This window comes from Meleagris gallopavo, chromosome 28, assembly GCF_000146605.3.
Source record: "Meleagris gallopavo isolate NT-WF06-2002-E0010 breed Aviagen turkey brand Nicholas breeding stock chromosome 28, Turkey_5.1, whole genome shotgun sequence".
NCBI lineage: Eukaryota > Metazoa > Chordata > Aves > Galliformes > Phasianidae > Meleagris > Meleagris gallopavo.
In genome coordinates, this window is record NC_015038.2 from 566456 (window position 1) to 590195 (window position 23740).

Sequence of the window (23740 nt, forward strand, 5' to 3'; positions counted from 1 at the left end):
AAGCGACTGCTGCTTCTGAACGGGACGCAGGCTGGTGCTTTGCAGCTGCTCAGCACAGATCTGGCGGTGCATTGGTGAAGCTGCCGCCCTCGCTGCTCACAGCAGGGAAGCTCCTGAGCTGCCCTACGTTGTCCTTCCGTGCCGGTGCCGCTCACTGCTGCCCCGTGTCCGCTTGCTGCGCTCACAGCACAGAGGCTGCCGTGTCTGCCGTGTCCCGGCTGGTGGTCAGACCTGCCCCACATTGCTGGGCTGCTGGCCGTGCTGCTCCAGAAGCGTCCCGCTGGCCTGAGGTTTCGTCGCTCTCCATGTTTGGAATTGGCACGGAAACTCCTGAGTCTGGAGAGCCGCTCTGTGCTGCAGGCTCCTCTTTTGGCAGTGATTCTGCTGGGAAGGATTTGAGATTTGGTTTTCCGTTGTTAATCTGCGGCGCGTAGCAGAACCCGGTTTGATCTCCAGTGAGAAACACTGGAGGAAGGAGCTCATCTCCCTGCTCCCACAGCCCTGCCTGGCAGCGCCGCCCCAAGCAGGTCACCGAGGGATTAATTCCCCTCCGCAGCTCTGTGTGTGAGCCCAGGCAGAGCTGCGCTGCTGAGTGGCGCAGGTCGGTTCTGCCGGGGTTCCCTGATCCAGGTTCCTTTCGGTGTGTTTTCGTATGAAAACATGCGCTGAATCCAGCCGCTGCCTTCCTCTGCCAGCAGCCACGTCGTCCCTTCACACGGATGGGGAACAAAGAATGTAGGTCATGTGTGCGGGGTGGGCATCCCAGCAAGCTGCTGTGTGAACCGGGAGCGTTTCTGTGGCAGAATTGCTGAGATCTTCCCTTGGATCTTCCTGCGCCGCTGTCTAGCAAAATAATGGAAGTGACGCGTCTCCTTTTTTTTGTCTCACACGGGAAGGGTTGCATCTGAAATGCTGCGTGCAGTTTTCAAAAGATGCCGAAGAAGTGGGAGAGGCTTCGGAACAAAATCCGGAGGAAGATCTTTACTTGCAGCACTTGGAAGCTGCTCGTGTGTAGGGGAGCAGAAGGCACGAGCTGCGTGTAGGGAAACGCTGTGAGCATCGCTTCCAGGAGGCGCTCAGGATGCGATCAGGGCTGGGCAGCAGGAAGCCTGGAGTCCTTCGGGCAGCCTAAAGCTCCATGGGCCTTAATGTGTTCATTTTTCATTTTATTTTGCGTCTTGTTCAGGAATTGAGGCGGTTACCGCACGCCAGAAACATAAGCTGCTAAGTATTATTCTCATGGGTTTTACTGACTGACAGCTCAGGTTGAGGTGCTTGGGGAATGGATTGCTGACCCAGGGCTGCCCGCTGGCTGCGCCTGGATGCTGCAGTGATGCATTGGTGACCGACCTGTGGGATGCGGAGCTGGTTCTGCAGTAAGCGAGGTGTGTGGATGAGTTCTGGGAGCCCCAGGAGGGCGGTGTGGGTTGCAGGGCATCTCTGGTCCTGCGCCCTGCGGTGTGAGGGCAGCACGGCTCGTGGGCTGAGCAGCTCATGTCCTGAAGGGTCTGCTGGGCGCGCCGGTGAGCCTGGAAGCTGACACAGTTTTAATTCCAGCCTTGCTTAGCCTTCATGCACCAAAAATGCCCTGTCGGATCCCGAGACTTGTCCGACTGCCTGGGGGTTTGGGCTGGTTTTGTGCGTCGAACCAAATAAATGGCTGGGAGTCCTTTGCTCTGTGACTCCGCATCCCTGCTGAGGGCTCTGCTGCTGGGCGCAGCACAGTGTGCCACGCTGCTGCCATGGTGGGTCATTGCTTCCCGTGGTGCTCGTGGCTGCTTTGGCTCCGGGTCTCATTTCCCTGCTGAAATCAGGAATGTGCAGCCCGTGGCTCCGCGTGTTTCTGCTGCGCGCTGCAGGAGCACATTGCGTTGCAGGTGTCCTTCCCGGTGCAGAGCTCTCCTGTCTCAGTAGTGCTTGCATGTTATCTTCATCCTGTAATTGTGATAATCAGATTGCTTTATAAGTAATAAATTACCGTCAAGTTCAGATCAAATCTCACGTAGTTCAGTGAAGCTGCGCGGTGCCAAACCGCCGGCACGTGATGGGTGTCAGAGATCTGAGAGATAAAATTCCTTTATAGTCGTATTTACAAATAACTGCAGTGGTTTGCAGGTATTTTGTCTCGGTGCTGATCCTCAGGTCTCATTGCTCGCGCTCCGCTTGCTCCGGAGTGTTTGCAGACGAGGAATTAGGAGCTGGAAGCTCTCCTGCTCCGTGCCGTGCGGCCCCGCTCATCTCCTGCCCTGTTGATGAGGCACTTCTGTTTTCCCAGGACTGGCAGCCTCCGTTTGCATGTGATGTTGATAAACTTCACTTCACGCCGAGGATCCAGCGGCTCAATGAGTTGGAGGTAAGCTGCAAAGCCACGGGTTGCCCCCTCTTCGTTTTTGCCCCTTCCTTTAATTATGTTTCCCAGCTGATTGCTTGTGAGCTCTGTGTGACTTCAGCCAACAGCATTTGGAACCTCTGCACATCGGCTTTGAGTTAACACACAGAAAGCCACGTGTTCCAGCAATTGCATAACGGCACACCAGCCATAAAAAGTAAAATTAATGCTTGTTAAAAGCACACAATTCCACTTTTAAGTGGTTAAACTCAAATTCTCAAGCGCTGTACGTTGTCTGCCCTCGTTTCGCGCATCTGCAGCATCTTTTAAAAGTAGGAGAGATGAAGCTTGTAGAGAGGGCTTTAAAAGTAATGAGCTGTTTGGAAGGAACAATGAGAAAATGTGGTTGGTGCGAAATCTGTTTGTGAGCACTTCCTTTCACTGCTGCATCAACTCAGGCTGCAGGAGGCAGCGGTGGGAGCAGCGGGCAGGCAGGGGAGCTGTGCCTGTAGCAGTGCTGGGAGAGGGAAGCAGTGCCTCCCCATGGCACAGTGCTCACTTGTTGCCTTCCAGGCCCAAACCCGTGTGAAGCTGAATTTCCTGGACCAGATTGCGAAGTTCTGGGAGCTCCAGGGCTGTACACTGAAAATTCCACACGTGGAGAGGAAGATCTTGGATTTATTTCAGCTTAATAGGGTAAGGCTGCTAAAGGGGTGCTAACCTGGAGACGTTGTATTAACAGAGCCTTCAGGATTTGGGGCTGCATATGAGCTGGAAATACATTACTTCGTTTAAAGCTGACTGAGAGAATGTGACAAAATAATGGGAAACGTAATGGTGGGAGTTTTCACCTGAGCACGGGGATGAAGCGAGACTTCAGCTCTTCTGCAGATGAACTTGGAAGCAAATTGGTCAGGAAGAAACTTATGGTTGTAACTGGAGGAAGCTGCAGAACAATGGCAGGTAGAAAAGGCATTTCCACGAGGAGCAAGGGAGTGAAAAATCAGATACTTGGGGGATGAGTCTGTGAGGGGGGCTGCGTGTTCGGACAGCGAGGGCTGGGATTCACGCCCCCAGGGATGGTTCTCTGCACTTCTTTACACGTTGGTGGTTCCTATTGGGTGGTTCTGAGCCCGCTCCATAGGAAACGTTGCAGTAGAAGAGGGGTTGTGCTGCACTGCAGAGTGGAGCAGGGGGGAAAATGCAGCCAGGACATCCTGAGGAGTGGGCTGAGCTGCTGTTCGCTCATCACATACAGTGCTGACTTGTCTGCAAAGTAATCCAAAGAAGGCTGCAATTCCTGACCAGGTGATATGTTCCAGTTACAGATTATTTAAAATCTTCATATCTTTTAAAAGAAATTGATAGTTTTAGAGTCAGAGAATCATGAGTTTTCTCTGTTAAAGCAGTAATTGCGTTGTGTCTCTGTTTCCTTTCACGCCCACAGTGTTCCTTCAATGCTGATCACCTCAGTGTTAAACTGGAGCCGTTTTGTTCTCTCTTTCAGCTAGTTGCAGAAGAAGGAGGGTTTGATGTCGTTTGCAAAGAGAGGAAATGGACCAAAATAGCCACAAGGATGGGATTTGCTCCTGGCAAGGCTGTGGGTTCGCACATCCGCGCGCATTACGAGCGAATTCTCTATCCTTACAACTTATTCCAGTCTGGAGCAAGCCTGCTGGTAAGCTGTGCTGTGTCTTAACTCAAATCCTATCCATGTCAGAGCCAGTCTGTCAGTTTTGTGTCGAGGGAATCTTCCCAACACCTGCATTTCATGCTTTACCCCATGCAGTTGGTTACGTGCAGTCTGTGGTGATGCAGCAAGCCATGTAGAGCCAAGGAAAGCTTGTAACCAGGAGGGATGTTTTGGAGTTGCTGCTAGGTGGGATTCTTCAAGGTAACCTCACCTCCAGCGACCAACTGGAATGCAGCCTCCGTGCATTTCCTCTCTGTATTGTACAGAGCCCCCCAGTAATGACTGCTCACACCTCCAGGAATGGTTTTAGTGCTGTTTGTCAAAAGCAGAGTAGAGTTATACCCACAGATCAGCAGGTGGCTACAGGTCCCTCTCTGGTGGCACAGCAGCACTGTGGGTCTGTGTCACCCATGTTGAGGTGTTTGTTTCCCTGTATGTCAGCTCGGTGCTTTACCAGGAGTCTCAGCCTCTGTGCTTTTTGTCTTTGGAGAGGATGCAGCCATTGGATGCTCCAGCTGTCAGTGGCAGGCAGTGAGTTTCCTCCCAGTGCTGCCCAGGAGAAACCCTGCACAGCTGCCAGCATCCATCCGCCAGCAGGGAGCTCAGTTCCTTCTCTCTGTGGAAACAAAGCTAAGGAATGGCATCCTTTCTTCTGAAGGCTGTGCCATGAGCTAAATCTCATCCTGACCTGTTTAGCCTTTCCAAAAGGGTGCCCATGGGAAAGGGCCTGCGGTTTATTGTGCCACTCAAAGGAGCTCTCATTCGTAAGACAGCACTTTGTGTTTTCAGTTGGACCTACAAGAAGTGAAGCTTAAGGAGCTGCCATTTCGTGCTGCTGCTTTGCCTTCCGATCGCTGAGGCGGTGGGAAATGTTTTTACTTCAGCAGTTGTTGAAAGTGTACTTTGTAGGAGAGGTCTTCTGGGTTTTCCCTTTGTTGAGCAGTGCTCTTTCTTTGCTCAGACGCCGCACTGAAATGTGGCAGATTTTGTTATTTGTTGCTGTCTTTCTGTGTTTCATCCTTGCTTTGTTTAGGAAAAGCTGCTTGCCTTCAAGATAATTGCTTTCAAGGATCGTATGTCCTCAGTTCCTGAAGGAGTAGAAGCTGTAGTGAAGGTTCAGGTTTCACGTGAGGATGTAATTGGAGGACCCAGAACTTAGGAGAGTTGTTAATTCCAGCAGCATTCTGCCTGCCTTGGTGTTGATCTCCTCTTCTGTTCACTCCTTTTCATCTCCTTGTCTTCTGAAGCACCACTTTTCCCTCTATTTCCTCCCCATCTCTGTAATCTGTTTCTCAAAGTCTGAATTCTTTTGTTGTCTGCAGAGAATCCATCCCTGTGCCACCGCAGCAGTTCTCTTGCAGTTCCCATCCTCTGCTGCTGACGGAGTTCTGGTTGGAGCAGGTGCCCAGCACTGGGATGTGGCTGCAGGTTGGGAGGGCTGTTTCTGACAAAAAGACTCCTCCTTTCCTTAGTGTTTGTTGTTCTCTCCTTTAAAAGCATCCAGTTCTGTTCCTGTTACTGAGCATCGTGTGCCTCAGTTGGTGCCCGATTTTCAGGAATCCACCCGAGCACAGAGGCAGCTTTCATTCCTTCGTGTCCTCTTCTCTTCTGCTCTGGGTTCCCCCCGCAGCGCCCTCCCCTCCAACAACACACAAGAGATGTAACTCCTGCATTCCTGCAGGAGAGGCTCTGTGTCCGTTGAGCAGGATGGAGAGCAGTGTGGCTGCACACCGCCCTGCTCTCGTTGTGTGCCAGCAGCACAGCGCGGGCACTGCCAGGGCTTCGTGTGTGCAGCTGGGAGTGTAAACAGCGGCTGCTGGAGGAGTGTTGGGCTGCAGGGAGAGCTGTGCCAGGGCTGCAGCTCGGGGTCAGGAACGGTTTGGCATTTGGAAGTTCAGTTCCAGTTGCTGGGCAAGAAGAAGGGATTTTGAAACTGGTTCAAAACGGTTCTGTCACAAATATTGTTTCTATTAACTCAGCGCAGTGAATATGAAGGCCCCGCTCTGCGTTCTCTCACACGAGCCAGGAAATTGCTCAGCACAAAGTTCCCAGTAGGAGCGGGGGCAGAAGTGAAGCAATCCTATTTCCAATTGTGTCTCTGCAGTGTCTGCAGAAGCCGGATCTCACCAGCGACACGAAGGACAAGGAGTACAAACCCCACGACATCCCGCAGAGGCAGTCAGTGCAGCCATCTGAAAGCTGCCCTCCTGCTCGCCGAGCGAAGCGCCTGCGGGCCGAGGTGAGCTCCAGAGCTGCTCCGTCTGTGCGCTGAGCCAGGGCTTAATGGCACGCTGTGCTGTAGTGATGCTGTGTGAGTTTGGTGTCTCCCCAGCCATGAAAGCGCAGAATGGTTTGGGTTGGAAGGGAGCTGGCAGTGGTGCGGCCCCAGCTCCTTGCAGAGCAGCTCCCACCGCCCTGGCGGCTCCCAGCCACTCCGGCCAGCCCTGCCCTCTGGGGAGGGGGAATCCCAGCGCGTGCCGGTGGGAATCTTGGGGAGTGGCAGCGGTTTATCTTGGGGAAACAGATGCAAATATTTATAGCTGTGTGAATGGTGTGGTACCTGAAAAAGGAAAACAAGAAAAACCAAAAGCAGGGCTCAGGCTGGGAGCTCTGAGATGCTCCATCCGTGGGTGGGCAGCCCTGAGTTGGAGGGGCAGCAAAGGTTTTCCCAAATACAAGTGCAAAGCCAAAGCGTTCTATTTAAGGGCGTTACCGACTCGTTCAGTTTTACTCCCTTAATTCCTTTTTTCACTTCATCAGGCAACCAACATTAAAACTGAATCTGATTCTCCAGAGGCGAGAACGCATAATCTGAGACGCAGGATGGGATGTGCACCTCCCAAGTGTGAGAATGGTGAGCACAGAGCAGTGAGTGGCTCCTCTGCCTCGCACAGGCTTGGTTTTAAGGACAGGCTTTAATTCAGCAGTTGGAATGATCCAGTGCTGGCTCACGTGGGCGCTGCTGGTGTCCAGATGTTGCCTCAGCGTAACCGAAGCTGTGTGCGTTGCTGCTTTACTGCCGTCCTGAGATGGGGCAGCAGAGCAGCCGATGGATGTGGGCACAGCGCTGGCACTGAGCACAGCCTGCAGCAGGGCTGAAGGAAACACAGAGCCCTGTGCAAAATGTAACAATCCCCGTGGCAGTCTTAACAAGTAATAACAAACAAAATAAGTAATAACTAGTGATGCTGAGTGTTACATGTTTTATAATGGCTTTTTTTTCCTGTTGCACCAGAAAAGGAAATGTACAGCACAGTGAAACTTACTGAGAAGAGAGAGCACGCTGGGGAGCAGGAGAAGGACAAATCCAAAGCCCGATCCAAAAAACCCACCAGTGCTGTGAGTATGCCCTGTGTCCCCTGGTGCCTCACGCAGCTCCAGGTGCTCCTGGGGTTCTCTGGGGGATGCAGTGATGTTTCCTGTCACTCATGTCACAGTAAAATCTGCTGTGTTTTTTTAATCACGTGGCTGAAACTAAACAGTGTTTGTGCCTGACGGAGCAAAGATGCTTGCAAAGCTTTGGGCTGCTGCAGAGCTGAAAATAACAGGACAGATAAGCTGCACTACCTACAGTTGTGTAATTTGCTGGTCTGGAATTATCTGATTCCTGCTGAATTGTTTGAGAAAAAAGTCCACGGAAGAGCCTGCAGCTTCTGGGTGCCTCTCAGTGTGGGAGGCAGGCTGTGTAAACTGACAAAGACATCGCACTGAGTGCACTTGTCTGACTTCCACTGCGGAGGGGCAGTAGAAATGCACCTTGCTGAGTGGCACAGACGCAGTGACCAAACTGCTCTTTGGCCATCGGTTCCTTCAGCACTCACATCCCTGCTCTGGCCGTTTTTTGTTACAGGTGGATTTGTATGTGTGTCTCTTATGTGGCAGTGGTAACGATGAGGACCGTCTCCTGCTGTGCGATGGCTGTGATGACAGTTACCATACCTTCTGTTTAATTCCACCCCTTCACGATGTTCCCAAAGGGGACTGGAGGTGCCCCCAGTGTTTGGCTCAGGTAATTCGACTGACGGTGTAAGGCTGAAAATTCTTTGTGTTCTGAATGTGGGCTTAGGGATTGAAAACGCCGTTTGTTGTCACTCAGCTGTGAAACAAGGTGAGGGAGGAGGAAAGGAAAATGAAGGCCGGGTGTGCTCCACATTGCACAGCTGTCTCTGGATGCTCTGCAACCACAGGCTGCTGTGCATTAACACAGCTGGAATTCCAAAGAACGCTTTGGGTTTAATGGGTACCTTCCTTTTGTATTTCAAATGGGAGTGTCACCATATGCTTCAGTATGGAAGCTTTTGCTTTTTTCTTAGCTGTGTTTGAGGAAGAAGAAATTATGGCGTTGACACATTGATTCATTCATGTTTGTACACATTTACCCATCAGTTCTGCACTTGGTGGATTAGGAGCAGATGGTCAGGGTGCTCCTGAGGGCCCCTTCAGGCTGTTCCTCTGCCGCTGTGATTTGGGGCAGTGGTTCCATTGGGTCTGCTTTCCTGCCCCTATCACATAGGGCAGTAGTAACCCAGTAACACAGTGTGGATTGTTTTGTGGTAACACATCATGGAAATAATGATCTTTGTGATTGCAGGAGTGCAATAAGCCTCAAGAAGCGTTTGGCTTTGAGCAGGCAGCACGGGACTACACGCTGCGCACGTTTGGGGAGATGGCAGATGCCTTCAAGTCCGACTATTTTAACATGCCAGTCCATGTATGTTCTGTTTTCAGCCTGATGCCATAACACAGTTTGAATTTTCTGTGATTCTTTTAAATGTGGAACTGGGGGGGAAAGGGAGGGAGGGAGAGAAACCTGGTTTTGTATGGGAGGAATTGGCAGATCGGAGGTTCCTCTTTGTGCTGGTGATTCCCAAGATTGGTGGCATCGTGGTTTTCTATTCCACTGGCTGCTGATTTTTTCACTTCTGAGAAGGCCTCTGTGAGGAGAGGACTTTGTCCAACTGCACGCATTGCTGAGACCCCAGAGATGCAGCCGCGCTGTGACACGTGGGGTGCATTGAGCTTTGCACGTCCTCTGCGTGTGCAGACTGCTGGCTGTGCGCTCCGAGTGCGTTACCTTCTTCTCTTTGTCGTGCCCAGATGGTCCCCACCGAGCTGGTTGAGAAGGAATTCTGGAGACTTGTTAGCACCATTGAGGAGGACGTCACCGTGGAATATGGAGCTGATATCGCCTCAAAGGAGTTTGGCAGTGGGTTCCCAGTTAGAGATGGGAAATTCAAAGTGAGGCCAGAAGAGGAGGTGGGTCCTTATTAGTTCCCCGTGCAGTTTGTATCAGCTCTCCAATCGTTCACTTCGGTTCAAAGCACCATAATGGAACTGGTTTGCAAAGCGTTTGCTTTGTGGATCTGGTGTAGAACTTGAAGAGAATTACATCAGTTTTGCAGAAATGAAATACCTGGTGATCACACATTAAAAGCCATAGGCTTACCATAGAAGTTAATAAATAACTTGAGATAAAAAACAATCTCATTTTAACAAAGCAGGTCAGATAAGGTTACTGAAAAGGATCGGGACAATGGAGGTTTTGTTCCTTGACTGAGTGACCCATTCCTGGTGTTTTTCAGTTGGGGAAGATGCTTTTCTTCTTCCCGCTCTTCTTGGTTTTTTCACTTCATGTTTGTTAAACTCTTGTTCAATTTTCAGGAATACCTTGATAGTGGCTGGAATTTAAACAACATGCCTGTGATGGAACAGTCTGTCCTTGCCCACATCACCGCAGATATATGTGGGATGAAATTGCCCTGGCTGTATGTGGGAATGTGCTTTTCTTCCTTTTGTTGGCACATTGAGGACCACTGGAGCTATTCCATCAACTATCTGCACTGGTGAGTGAGGGGTTTGACTCGGATGGAGGAGCCCCATCCCTTTCATTCACCCTTTTCTGACAGCACGTTCTCAGAGCTCAGCTGAGGACGCCGTGCTGCAGCCTTAGATGTGATGCACTGCTTGCTGTGATTGAACATTGGTTGTGTTTTGGAAGGGGACATCCATCCCAGCTTTTAAAACAACCACGAGAGATGCAGTGAATGCCCCAGCAGGTGGTTTATTGTGCTCGGTGTGAAACTGGAAATCATGGAGGTTTTTTAAAACCATTTAGCTTCAGCCAATGCCATAGGGCTCCAGTGCTGCTGTCCCTCAGACCTTTGTTTCTCCATCACCTCTCCTCTTTGTGTCCACACCCTGCTCTGTGTCCTCAGGTGTCACCCATTGCTCCCACTGTAGGGATGGAATCCTCCACGGCTCAGTTCTTTTTCTTTCCACGTTTAAAATACGCTCTCTGAAATGTGGGCGGTGCAGAACGCGGGTCTGAGGAGGGACCTGCATAAACTGTGAGGACTGAGGAGAGCACGGAATCCTTATGTTTCCTCCTTTTGACACGGTGTATTTAAGCAGGATGTCTTACAGGTTTCTTTATAGTTACCTTTTTAAATAATCTTGCAGGGGAGAACCAAAGACGTGGTATGGAGCCCCGGGGTACGCAGCAGAGCAGCTGGAGGACGTGATGAAGAAGCTTGCTCCAGAGCTGTTTGAGTCTCAGCCAGACCTCTTGCACCAACTTGTCACCATAATGAACCCAAATACTTTGATGGCCCACGGAGTGCCTGTATGTTGGACTGTGCTGCTCCCCCTGACTCAGCCCTCTTTCATCTGCACTGAATTCCACTTCATGCTTGATAATTGAAACGGCTTGTATTGCAGAGATGCTGGGGTTGTTTCCACGTGTGTTGTGTCTTCCTCGTGTAGTGCAGTGTGTCCATGTGAACGGTGGGCAGGGGGATCATTGTTTTGGGAACTGCTTGGCAAATCTCAGGAACTCCACTTTAATGTAATTTCTGCATCTTGGATGGAAACGGTGGCCAGAGCTCCTGCTGTGCCTGTTTAATCAGACCTTTGTTTTTGCCATAGAGTTTCTGTCAAGGGGCCAAAACCTGTTAGTTCTGTTCAGCTTTGACCTGATGGTATCTGCGTTTTCTCCTAGGTTTATCGGACCAATCAGTGTGCTGGAGAGTTTGTGATCACCTTTCCAAGAGCTTATCACAGCGGCTTCAATCAGGGTTTTAATTTTGCTGAAGCTGTGAACTTCTGCACCGTGGATTGGGTGCGTTCCAAAACCAACTTCTTACGAAGTGTGCGGTTCCAGACTTGTCTCTAGCTGTCATACAAGCAGTGTTTTACTGCTGATGGGCAAACCTGGTCCCCAGCTCAGGAGGAAGTTGTTCCAGCGTTGCTGGAAGCTGAATGCGGAGAGCTGTGGCTGTCTGTGGAGGTCCTGGTGTCTCCTGTTCTGTGCTCAGTTAGGGGCGTTGCTGCTAGAAGGGTTTGTCTCAGCTTTCCCTTTGGTAGTTCTTGGTTCGTGGCATGAAGCATCAGTGATGTAATGTGCTTTTCACAAAGAACTCCGTGTTCATGCTGCGATTCTGTCCCTGCAGTTGCCGTTGGGTCGCCAGTGCATCGAGCATTACCGCCTGCTGAGCCGCTACTGCGTCTTCTCCCATGATGAGATGATCTGTAAGATGGCCTCCAAGGCTGACGTCCTGGATGTCGTGGTGGCATCTACTGTTCAGAAGGACATGGCCATCATGATCGATGACGAGAAGATGTTGCGTGAGAAGGTTCAGAAACTGGTGAGTTGTGGGGATGCTGCGGTGAACCGAGGCAGTGCTGAGAGGCACCGCAGGTCCCGCCTTCCCTTCTGCCCCCTCGGTGGAGACTTGTCTGCCCGATTGCCATCTCATATCTGAACGTTGTTGTTCACCTGATACGTTCAGCTTCTGAAGGAACCCAACCTGTTTGCTCACACTTCTGCAGGGGGTGACTGACTGCGAGAGGGTGGCATTCGAGCTGTTCCCCGATGATGAGCGGCAGTGCTATAAGTGCAAAACCACTTGTTTCATGTCTGCTGTTTATTGCCCGTGTAAACCAGGACTGCTGGTGTGCTTGTATCACGTGGAGGATCTTTGTTCCTGCCCTACCTACCAATACAAACTGGGGTAAGCAGATAAGCTGAGTTCTGGAGGTACTTGCTGGGGCTGTGCTGCGTCACTGATGCTCTCTGCGTTCTGTCTCCAGAGGTCCTTTGCAAACAGTGCGCTCAAAACAAAGTTCCTTTCATGTGCTCGTGCACAAAGATGCTTTCTGTTCAGCGTTCAGCTCTTGTTGTATGATGGCAGAAATTACTGAGCAAATTAATTTGCTTTTTGATTTATAGCAACAAGGTCATCATGGCCTGCGTTACTTCCAGTCCTTGTGGAGTAACCTTTGGTTTGCCTTTGTTTGCTCTCTTCCTGCTGCCTTTATTTCCTCTTCTTTGTCACATCTCAGCCCTACACAAATGTACCTTCTGTGCTTTCTGGAGCTGCTGTGTGAGTGATGTGGGCGAGGTGCAGCACGCGGTGGTTCAGCTCTGAGCTGTGAGCCCCGTGGTGCTGTGAGATGGCTGTGTGTTGTATGGGCAGTGCTCTGCTCCCTCAGTCTCTGCTGAAGAGTCTGACCCTGTGCTGCTCCAGGTACCGCTACACGCTGGAGGAGCTCTATCCAATGATGAATGCTCTGAAGATGCGTGCAGAGTCGTACAATGAATGGGCTTCCAATGTGAACGAAGCCCTGGAAGCAAAGATCAGCAATAAGAGAAGTAAGTGCCTTCCCTTTGACTGTTAAAATACTGATTGTAAAGTGTTTGATTTTGGAACCTGGGCAACTTCGTCATAGGTGACAATCGAAAGAGATCATATTTGATTTCATGGCTCAAAGTAAATGTTTCAGCTCTTGTTTCTCTGGAAGTTATGTGAGAAGGTTAGAAATCGCTTTTCTCTTTCGTACAAACATAACTGCAGTTGAAATATACTTATTGTGTTACACTGTTCCACCTTACTGCTTGAGGTCCATCCTGAAGGGACACTTGTGCTAACGTGGTGCCTTCCCCAAAAGGTCTCATCAGCTTTAAGGCTTTGATAGAAGAATCAGAACTGAAGAAGTTCCCGGACAACGACCTGCTGCGGCACCTCCGCTTGGTCACACAGGATGCAGATAAATGTGCCTCAGTAGCACAGCAGCTCCTTAATGGCAAAAGACAAACCAGGTAAACGCTGTTATGTGTTGGCAGCAGAACCTGAGCCACGTGTCAGTGGTGAGCGATAGGCAGTGGTGGAAGACTGACAAATAAAAGAAACCTTTTTACCTTCTCGAGAACCTTTATGGGGAGATTCGGCTTTCCTTCATGCTCATGCAGAGCTCCCGGTCTGCTCCACTCTTCTGTCGTTCCCTGGAGGCAGAAGGTGGCGGTGATGCTTTTAGGTGGAGCAGCTCCCATTGAGATGCAGTCCAGGTTCCTCACGGCACAGGGACTGGGGGCTGCTGGGGCTTTCATTACTCCTTACGGAAAGCCGACGTGTGCTACCCTGTGTTGGGGATGATGCTGTGTGGGAGCTCTGAGGAGTGCTCGTTCTTCCTTTGGCAGCACTTGCAGTACATCTTCAGGTTATTTGTTGGTGGAATTTGAAGATAGGGCATTGTTTGGGTGTTCCGTTCCTGGTGTCTGGCTGCCTGCTCCTGCCAGCACGTTCTGTGCAGGAATTGAGTTAAAGGGAATCAGAGCTGCGTTCCCATTGCAGTTGTATGTCCTGCAGGGGTGTTGTTTTCCTCGTTAATTTAAACAACGCGTTGTAGGTTCAGCTGGAGCCAGCATTGTAAGAGATTTCTTTCCCCTCCTGCTCATACTGGCTTGGCACCAGAGAGCTTGTTTTTTAATGCCAGCTAATTGGGTGGCACCGAGCAGCCTCTCGTTTGATGCAGCACGTTTAGGTGAAAATGAAAATGATGATTTCAGCACAGAGAGGATTTTTGAGAAGTGCCTGCCTGACCTGCGGATACAAAACCCATTCAGAGGTGGGATTTGCTCTCTCTCGGCGTGGGCACGGGGAGAGCTTCCTACAATAGCTATTGCAGCAGCACTGAATGGCTTACCCACAATTGCTTTGTGTTCTGGAAAGAAGTCTGAGTTGGTTCTGTAACAACTGGTGCTCTGCCCAAGCTGAGGAGCTGTTTCAGAATATCGCTTAATGTGAAGGAGTGTTTCCAACAATAGTTCATTCTGCTCTCACTGACTCGAGTTTCCCCTCATGTGGGCCCTGGGCTGCGATGCCTCCGGGTGCTGCACTGCGTGTGACCGAAATCCAACTGACAAGAAATCAGAAGCAGATTTTGGAGTGGGTTAGATGAGGATTTAGTGGCAGCTGACGAGGTTTAATTGTGTGTAATTGCAGGTACCGCTCCGGAGGAGGGAAATGCCCCAACCAGCTGACTGTGAACGAGCTGCGGCTGTTTGTCAGGCAGCTCTACGCCCTCCCCTGCCTGCTCAGCCAGACCCCCCTGCTGAAGGTAACGTGGGCTCTGGGGGGCCGTGGCTCTGTGTGGGTCCACATCTGCCCTTCGTTCACCCCTGAAGCTGTTTGTGCCAAGGATGGAAGCTGGCAGGGCGATGGCTTTAGAGGCTCCGTCAGGTCTGGAATATGGGATTCAGATATTGTAGAATTCCGTGCACTTTTTTTTGTGTGTTTATAGCATTGCTGCTCTGAAGTTATCTCGTTATTTGAAAAGCAGAAGTCCAGGAATGGCAGGCATGCAAGCAGTTCTGTGCACCTGGTGTTCCTGAGCAGGGCAATATCAGGCACATACAAGTGCAGCATTCTTCTGTGGCCTCTGCACTCCTGAAGTGGGAAGTAGGAGTCGCAGCTGAGCAGTGGGAAGCTGCAGCTCAAGCACTGCTCAGTGCCTGCTGCCTGGGAGCACGGGCTTAGTGAAAGGACCTCACATATCCAAACAGGGAAAAAGTGTGACTGCTTTTAGAAAGAAAAAGGAAGAGAATAAAGGCAATTCCAGCTGTAGGATTCATAGCAATGCCCGAGTTCCTGCCGATTGATTCGTGCTTTGAGGTATCTCCAAAAGGGCTTTGTTTCCATCATGGAATTACGCGGATGTTCTTCAGGCTTCGTAAACATCCCAGAACAAAGCCAGGAGATGGAGCACTGAGTTTCCCTTCAGAGCCTTTTGCTCCTCAGTGTGACACCCATCTGCTGGCAGAGGTGTCACTGTGGGGGAGGTGCTCAGTCTGTGCTGTGTGCTGAGGTGCCTCCCAAACACCACAATCTGCTGTGCACACTGTGTGCATGGGGACGTGGTGGCTGCCAGCAAAATTAAACTGAATGTTTCAAGTTGCACTTCAATGTGTAGGAAATTTGGCAGTCTGCTTTGTTCTGTTTCATGGTGCATTTGTGTGTTACAGGACCTTCTTGATCGCGTGGAAGCTTTTCAGCAGCAAAGCCAAAAACTGCTCTCAGAAGAAATGCCGAGTGCTGCGGAGCTGCAGGAGCTGTTGGATGTCAGCTTTGACTTCGATGTGGATTTACCCCAACTTGCTGAGCTGCGGGTCAGGCTGGAGCAGGCGCGCTGGCTGGAGGACGTGCAGATGGCTTCGTCAGAGCAGAACTCTCTCACTCTGGATGATATGAGGCGTCTCATAGACTCCGGTGTCGGCCTGGCTCCCTACCCAGCAGTTGAGAAGGCCATGGCAAAGCTGCAGGAGCTGCTGACTGTGTCCGAGCACTGGGATGACAAAGCCAGAAACCTGATAAAGGCCAGGTAGAAGCGGGACCTTTATTTGCTGTTTGAGGTGAAAATCGTTGGCTTTGTTTCCAGAGGGGCTCCCTGTTGTGCTGTGCTGTGCTGGAGGGGATGGAGATGGGGCTGAGTGACAGCATTCCCTCATTCCCTCCTGTGCAGCCCTTTGTCAGTCAGGCGGGAGATGGGGCTGAGGCAGAGATGTATCATCAACTGATAGATGTTATCCTATGGATAGATGTATCACCAACTGATAGGTGTTATCCTATGGATAGATGTATCACCAACTGATAGGTGTTATCCTATGGATAGATGTATCACCAACTGATAGGTGTTATCCTATGGATAGATGTATCACCAACTGATAGGTGTTATCCTATGGACTGGGCTGTTTCCTACCCGTCAGGCTCTTTTAGTGACGTCAGAGCGCAGAACTGGGTTAAGTTCGGTTTCAGCCTCCAAAGTAGAGATGAAGTTGAGTTTGTACCTTTTCAAACGATCAGAATCAAACTGTGAAATACTGAGAAGTCGTAGAACCATTAAGGTTGGAAAAGACCCCTCAGGTCATGCAGTCCAACCACCAGCCCAGCACCGCCGTTCCACCAAACCACGGCCCTAAATCTCCCAGGCTTTCCTGGGAGCAGTGCTCATCTGGAGCCATTAGGACAAAAACGACAAAAAGAAAGTTGGTCAGTCACAGCAAAAGCCTCAGATGAGCTCAAGGTGGGTAACCAGTGGTCCTAGCACAATTTCAAAGCACAGCTTCAGTATGAAGCAGATGTATTAACTTACACAGCTTTCTTTTATTTGCAACTGCTGACCATTAACCTGGCCGGAAAGCAGGAAGAAACGTGAGCTATCTGGAGCAATGGCTGCATTTGACACTATTTGATATTCATGGGAACAATGCATATCCCACCAGTTACATTTAGGATCATAGAGCTGTCGTTACCTGCTTTCTGAAAAGCAGATTTCTCGTGTAGAACCTCGAAGCTGACTCTGCTGTGGGGTTTGGTGCATCGGAGCACCAGAGGTCCGCTCTCAGCAGCTGGTGAATGTTGGATTTCCCTGCAGCCCAAACGTGTGAATACTTTTGGAACAGCCAGCAGATTGCTTCCTGTTGTTAGCGTGGCCAGCAGGAGCCTTCAGCACACAAACACACCTTTCTGGGGACTCCTGCATTATCTGTGCCCCGTGTGCTCAGTGCACACCTCTGGTGCTCGGTGAGCCCCAGGCGTTGTGGCTGTTTGACGTTCTGAGCCGTTTCTCCTGGCCAGGCCAAGGCAGTCGCTCAGCAGCCTCGTGGTGGCAGTGAAGGAGATGGAGGAGATCCCTGCCTACCTGCCCAGCGGCGCGGCGCTGAAGGACGCGGTTCAGAAGGCGCAGGACTGGCTGCAGGAGGTGGAAGCTCTGCAGGTGTGTCAGCGGAGCTCTGGGCTCCTCCATGGGCAGAGGGAGGTGCTGTCACATGGCTGCTGTGCTCTGATGGCACTGCTGTGGGTAAACAGAGTGATTTTCCCTGTCCTGGGTTAGCGGTGAGCCCTGACTGGGCGTGCTGATGTTTTCAGGTCAACCCAACCTGAATTGGGATTTTAATAGGAACTTCTGTTGAAGTTTTATTAAAACAAACAAACACAAACCAACAAACTTTCATAGGCATTAAGTCCTTCGAAAGGCCAAAGTGCATTCCAGGTTTGCTAACTTTTGTTTGAAGGCTATCATGAGAGGGCTTCATGGAACTGCCTTGGATTGTGGAATTCTGGCTGCCGGGGGTGGAAACACGTCTGTGTGTGCCGGGGATTCTGGCTGCAGTTGCGTGCAGGTGTCAGCAGGCGGCTGTGGGGCCGTGCCCAGCACAGCTGTGGTCCCCGAGCTGTGATTGTGGTGCTGGAGGTTCTGCACAGCAGTTCTCAGGCTCCCCATCAGTGCTGTTGCGGCAGTGAGCTCCGTCCCGCTGTGCTCCTCGTGGAGGTCCGCCTTCAGTGTGGTCCACAGAGCTCCTCAGCCCGTGGAGCATTCCCCAATTCTAATCCCACAGGTTGGAGGACGTGTGCCCGTCCTGGACACGCTGGTGGAGCTGGTGACGAGGGGCCGCTCGATCCCGGTGCATCTGGACTACCTGCCCCGGCTCGAGTCCTTGGTGGCGGAGGTGCAGGCGTGGAAGGAGTGTGCAGCCAACACGTTCCTGTGTGAGAACTCCCCGTATTCCCTTCTGGAGGTAAGAGAGCTGCACAGCACCAAAATGTGTCCGGGTTGGGGATGAACTCATCAAACAGCAGGAGATGTGACCTTTTGGGATTGCTCTGCTGATCTTAAGGCGATGGCGCTGCGCTGTGCTTCTAATTCTAAACTTCAAGCACAGTGGGTGGGCCCTCGGGTTTCCACCTTCCAGCTCCCCTCGATTCCCAGCTGACCTCTCCCTGGAGCCCAGATGTGCGGTGTAAAAACAGCAGGGATTCCCAGATGGTGGCACGTGGCTGCGAGAGCAGCGTGAGTGCAGTCCGAGCATCGCAGCCGTGCCGCTCCTCTGCCCACCAGGTGCTGTGTCCCCGCTGCGATATTGGGACGCTGAGTCTGAAAAGAAAGCAGAAGAAGCTGAAGGAGCCGATGCCGAGCGGGAAGAAGAAGAGCACCAAACTGGAGAGCCTGAGCGACTTGGAGAGAGCTCTGTGTGAGAGCAAAGACACCGCGTCTGCGGTAAGCGCTGCGGCTTTTCTTCACCTGGAGTTTCTTCCAAGTCCTGGCAGTCTGTTTGCATTGGTTGTCGTTAATTTTGCAAGGGAGCGAGCTTTGTGTCTCCGGTCCCGGTGGAAAACACAACTGCGAAATCTCCTCGCCGTGTGCCCTAATTGCTTCCCTTCAAACGCTGACAGCTGCGAGGGGAGGCGGGCAGGGATGGAGCCGATCAGACAGGAGACGCTTCTGAGCGTGCGGAGCTCCTCGTGGCACAGCTCTGAGCTCTCTCCCTTCTTTCCAACCGCTTTCAGATGGCGACGCTCGGGGAGGCGCGGCTCAAAGAGATGGAGGCTCTGCGCTCCCTGCGGGCGGCCAACGAGGGGAAGGTGCTGCTGTGCAGCGAGGAGGACGCGGAGCTGAAGGTCTGCGTGTGCCAGAAGGAGCCGGCTGCTCCCATGATCCAGTGTGAGCTCTGCAGGGGGTTCTTCCACACCGGCTGCGTTTCCGTGCCCCACGCCTCGCAGGCTCCACGCATGTGGCTCTGCCCGCTCTGCCGCCGCTCCGAGAAGCCGCCTTTGGAGAAGATCCTTCCTCTGCTGGCCTCCCTGCAGCGCATCCGCGTGCGGCTCCCCGAGGGGGATGCCCTGCGGTACATGATAGAGAGAACTGTGAACTGGCAGCACAGGGCACAACAAATGTTGTATTCAGGGAATCTAAAACTTCTGCAGGACAAAGTTGGCTCAGGATTGCTGTACAGCAGGTGGCAGAGCGCCGCGGGGCAGCTGCCAGAGACAAACAAGGTGAGGCTGAGTGCCCCGGGCAGCCCTGGCTGCGGGTGGGATGTGGTGGTTGAGAGCAGCCTTGAGCACCTCTCTGCTTTCTGGTGCTCCGTGTCTCCTTACAAATGCTGGCGAGACAGATTGCTTCTGGTTTGCTTTACGGATTTAAGGAATTAGGGTTGTTAGCCACAGTGTGTGTCCTCCTGCGACAGCTCCTGGCCTGTCCTGCTGGAGTCCTGAGGACAACGGCTCTGAAGGACCTTTTCTTCCTCCTGCTTCTGGGCACTGATGGGATGCCACTAATGGCAGCTGCTGAGCTATTGTTTCTAAGAGCCCTCAGTATTTGATTAGTCTTTGTGTTCTTATCTTACAAGTATTTGAATCTTACAGCTGGGAATGGAGACACAAACCTTCCTGAGCTCTGAGCTCTGCTCACATCAGATGGTTTTCAGCAGAGGGTCTTCATCCCTCCATCCCTCTGTGTCACTTTATACTAAAACTCCAAGGCTGGACCTTGGCTGGAGCCGCCTTGGGTTGAGCTGCGTTGTTTAAGGTGGGATCCTGAGAGTTTGGGACTTCGTCTGGTAAAGAGATCTGTCAGAAAAAGGGCAGGGGCAGTGCGAAGTGTGTCACAGTCCTGGTGTTCCTGAGATAATAAATGCAGGGGAAAAAAGCCTGAAACAAAAGATCTGTGCAGCATAAAGGATACAAACCACCTCAAAATGACACGCAGTGTTGCTTTCAGGCTTTGCCTGAGCAGCATCACTTGTGCTTATCTGACTGCCCGCTCTGCCCGGGGCTGGGGCTGCTCTGTGCTGCCTGTATGGCTGTGCTGGGGCTGCACTTCTGGAACAGCAGCAAGGGGGGCCTGGGCAGGAGCTCAGTGCGGCCATGGGATTCCATCCCTTCTTGGGTTGGGCTGTGAGCCAGAACCTCACCCTGCATGGACTTTGAGGTGTTTTTTTTTGGATGATGTTCCTTGGCATCGCCCTCCTGTCTGCAGCAGTGCCTCCCGTTGTACTGCAGCCCCGGGGCAGCGCACAGAGGGGACAACGGGGTGTGAGAAACAAACCTGAAAACCAGCTGTGAGCAGGGAAAGTGAAGGGGGTTCATAAAGGCGCCCAGATGCTCAGAGTGAAGGTTGGGTGCTCCTGTGAGAGGTGTCAGGAGAGGCTCAGGAAGGAGCTGAGCCAGCCGGGATGGTGACCCCAAGGGCTGTGGAGGTGTCACCGTGGCCATGGTGAGCGGGGACAGCACGCAGTCACAACCAGAACCAGCAGCTCCCAGCCCGGCTGTAGTGCTGCCGTGTTCCAGGCTCAGGATGAAGGGTTTGGGGATCCTGTGCAGGAATGCAAGTCCCAAGCAGCTGTGAAAGAAACGAGTTCTGATTTTTCATTTTGCAGCTATGTGACACTTCAGACCGAAATGCGTAATGAAAATCCTGTGCGTTGTGTTCTGCTTTGTTTTCTAGGTGTCTCAAACAATCGGAGCTATGTCATTCTCCATGCCTCATGACTGGGATAACAGAACCATATATTTACATTCTCCATTTTCTACAGGACAGCAATGCATCCCACTTCATGGTTTGTAATCTTTACTTTGATAGTTTTCTTTCTTTTTCTTTTCCTTTTCTCATGTGTTTGATGGAGGAGAGGTCCATGTCCAGCCTTAGTTTCACGCTTCCAAGTAGGAGCACTCTGTAATTCAGTGCCACAAAGCAGTGAAATGGGCCATGGCTGTGAGCTGCCCTCTGCGTTCCGTGGGGTGGGGTGGTGCCGTAGGGCAGGTTTCAGGTGCGAGGCTCATCCTCAGCTCTTCCTCCTCTCCTCTCTTGGCTTCACTTCTGAATTCCACTCTGTTCATCTCATCCACTCGTGCTGCAGTGAGATCACGACACTGATTTGTGTCTTCAGAGGAAGGAGAACGATGGCAGTGCTTTGCCATAGGGCTGGCACAAACCGCAGGCAGGGGAGGATAAAGTCACAGTGCTGCTCAGTAACTTCTGTGGAAACTCTTAACTCTCATTTTAACTCTGCTGTTAAAAAAGAGCGGCGAAGAGGGAACAGATGAGAGTAAATTTGTTCAGTTGCAGATTTAAAGTCTTTCACGGGTTGTGTTCTCATCGGTGCTGACATGGAGGGATTCCTTTTCTTCTCTCCTTGCTGGCAGTCGTTAGCACCGAGCTGGACGAGCTGATGATGGAAGCGCAGCTGCTGCAGGTTTCTCTGCCTGAAATACAGGAGCTGTACCAGATCCTGTTCACAAAGCAAAGCCCCGCTCTGCAGGCTGAGCAGAAACCGTCGGGTGGGCCGAGCAATGAAAAGGTGAATGTCTGAGCGTGGGGGTCAGCGTGGGGCAGTGTGGGCATCATGCAGTGTGTGTGAGCATGGAAGGTGCTTCCCATGCCCAAAAGCAGTGCAGAAGTGGGTAACGTGTCCAGTCCATTGGATGTCATTTGGGGTCTGATGCATTTCTGCAGTTCGAATCTGGATTTTGTGACCCCCCTCTTCATGCTAAATACATCTGTCCCTGTGCTGAGGCCCTGCTGGCTGCCCCTGGGGCACCTCGTGGACAGGAGATGAGAATCTTTCTATAAACTCTCACTGACGTGTGACCCCGTCCTTTGCTCCCCTGCACAGCACTCTGACAAACACTGCTTGTACTGGAGACTCCCCCTAAGCAGGGGGTGTAGTATAACGGAGCTGTGTCCATCAGCTGTATCCTCACCATTTGTCAAATACCTTTCTGACAGAACGAGTGCTGCCGGGGCAAAAAGGATGGAATGAGTTACTTGGAGAGAAAAATGAAGCGCCGTTTCGAGAGAGAGAGCTTCTGTGAGGAGAAGAGAGCAAGGGTAAGAAAAATGAGGACGCCCAAAAAGAAGAAACTGAAACTGAGTCACACAAAGGATCTGAGCAGCAGCAGCAGCAGGATGGAGAGGGAGAGGGAGCGGCTCCTGGAGGTGCAGCGCAGCAGTGAAAGCCATTTGGTTCCCTCCGACACGTCGTTCTCTGAGCAGGAGGACTCGGAGGATGAAGATGCCATCTGCCCTGCAGTGACGTGTCTGCAGCCCGAGGGAGAGGAGGTGAGTGGAGCTGATCCCACTGAGCGCCGGGAGCTGCTGGTCTGCAGAAATGCTGTTGCAAAGAGTGGGGGGCAGCGTGAGGGCTGTGAAGGTGTCACACCTCTGAATTCCCCAGGAGCTGCGGGGAAAGGGAGCGGGGCTGAGCATCACAGCAGTGCTGTGGGGCTGGGAAGGGGCGGGAGGCCGAGTGGGAATCTGTTCACTGAAATGTGGGCGCAGAGCCCTGGGGCTCCGCTGTGCCCATCTGTGCTGAAAGAAGGGGCAGAATGGCATTGCCGCGAGTGTGAGAGCTGCATTTCCAGCCGTATCACTGCCCGGGGTGGCAGGGCTGCGGTGGGAGGGGAGGGCAGTTCTTCACGGGAGCCGAGCTGCAGTGGTTTGGCTCCCGGCGTGCTGTGCTCTATGGGGATACACGGAGTTGAAAAGTAACTCGTGAGCGCCGTGCGTTTGTCCGGTGCCTCTGACCCGCAGCATCCATTCCTCCCCAGGTGGACTGGGTCCAGTGCGACGGCAGCTGCAACCAGTGGTTCCACCAGGTGTGCGTGGGCATCTCCCCCGAAATGGCCGAGAAGGAGGATTACATCTGTGCCAGCTGCGCCGGGAGGGGCTCCCCGTACCGAAAGTGAAAGTGCCCACAGAGCCGTCAGGACTGGAGCAGGGAGAGCTGCGGAGTTTTCCATTGGGGCTGCAGGGCTGTTTGGAGAGCCAGGCTGCGATTGGTGCTACTTCTATCCTCACGGGATCATTTTCCAGAACTCGAAACGATTTTTGACACTTTTGTATTCTCCCTTTGATCTTTGTGGTTGTGGAGGTTTGCGAAGCTGGCTGTTGGGGGTCTCGGCCGACTGGAAGGCACTGCTGGGGACGAGCTCCTGTCCTTGGCAGCACCGCCGTACCTCTGGGATTTGCAGCGCTTCGAATCCTGCGTGGTGCACAGAGCCCCACAGGTTGTTCCAAGCAGTCCTCGTTGGAGGAGATCCCTGTTTACTCTGTTATCAACTCTTTGGAGACTTTTAGGTTTTGGGTTGTTTTTTTTTTGTTTGTTTTTTTGGTTTTTTTCCCACTTTGTTTTTGGTAGATTTAGGTTTATTTATCTGAGCAATAACTTCTATGTCTGGTTTCAGCGACTGGAATGGCAGCTGGGGACGGCGTGTTGCTTTTAGCATTGGTTGATGTACAGAAAGCAGGTGGTAGATCCTAGTGTGACTGAGGGGCCGTGATGTAGAAGACAAAAAAAAAAAAGAAAAAACAAAAAAAAGCTCTGTAAAGTAATTGCCACAGCTGTATTTTGGCTTTCTCCTTTTTTGGGTAGCTTGTATCAAACGTTGCAGTTTATATTGTGGAATAAACCCCTGGTTATGTTATAAAATTAAATGTTGGTGTTTTTGGAGAACTTCCCACGCAGTTCGTTTCCCTCCGGCCGCTGCCGAGGCTTCGTGGTGCGGCTGAGCCCGAAACAAAGGAAAAAAATCCGTTCTTTCGCACAAGTCCCCAAAATCGGAGCGGCGCGGTCCGGGGGGGAGCGGCCACGCGCACGGACGCGG

At 51.9% G+C, this 23740-nt stretch overlaps 1 protein-coding gene across 1 annotated transcript; it reads left to right on the forward strand.

The window, feature by feature from the left end:
* Positions 1-932: 932 nt before the first annotated feature.
* KDM5B (lysine demethylase 5B) lies at positions 933-23570 on the forward strand. Its single transcript, XM_031557008.1, has 27 exons — positions 933-1007; positions 2276-2353; positions 2903-3025; positions 3837-4007; positions 6127-6261; positions 6783-6876; positions 7258-7361; positions 7873-8031; positions 8614-8733; positions 9120-9278; positions 9684-9865; positions 10482-10644; positions 11020-11139; positions 11471-11665; positions 11850-12031; positions 12548-12672; positions 12969-13119; positions 14303-14417; positions 15322-15677; positions 16934-17072; positions 17695-17874; positions 18195-18353; positions 18644-19132; positions 20583-20694; positions 21281-21435; positions 21864-22196; positions 22685-23570. The coding sequence occupies exons 1-27, from the start codon at positions 933-935 to the stop codon at positions 22820-22822; spliced, it is 4512 nt and encodes a 1503-aa protein (XP_031412868.1). The 3' UTR covers positions 22823-23570.
* Positions 23571-23740: the final 170 nt, after the last annotated feature.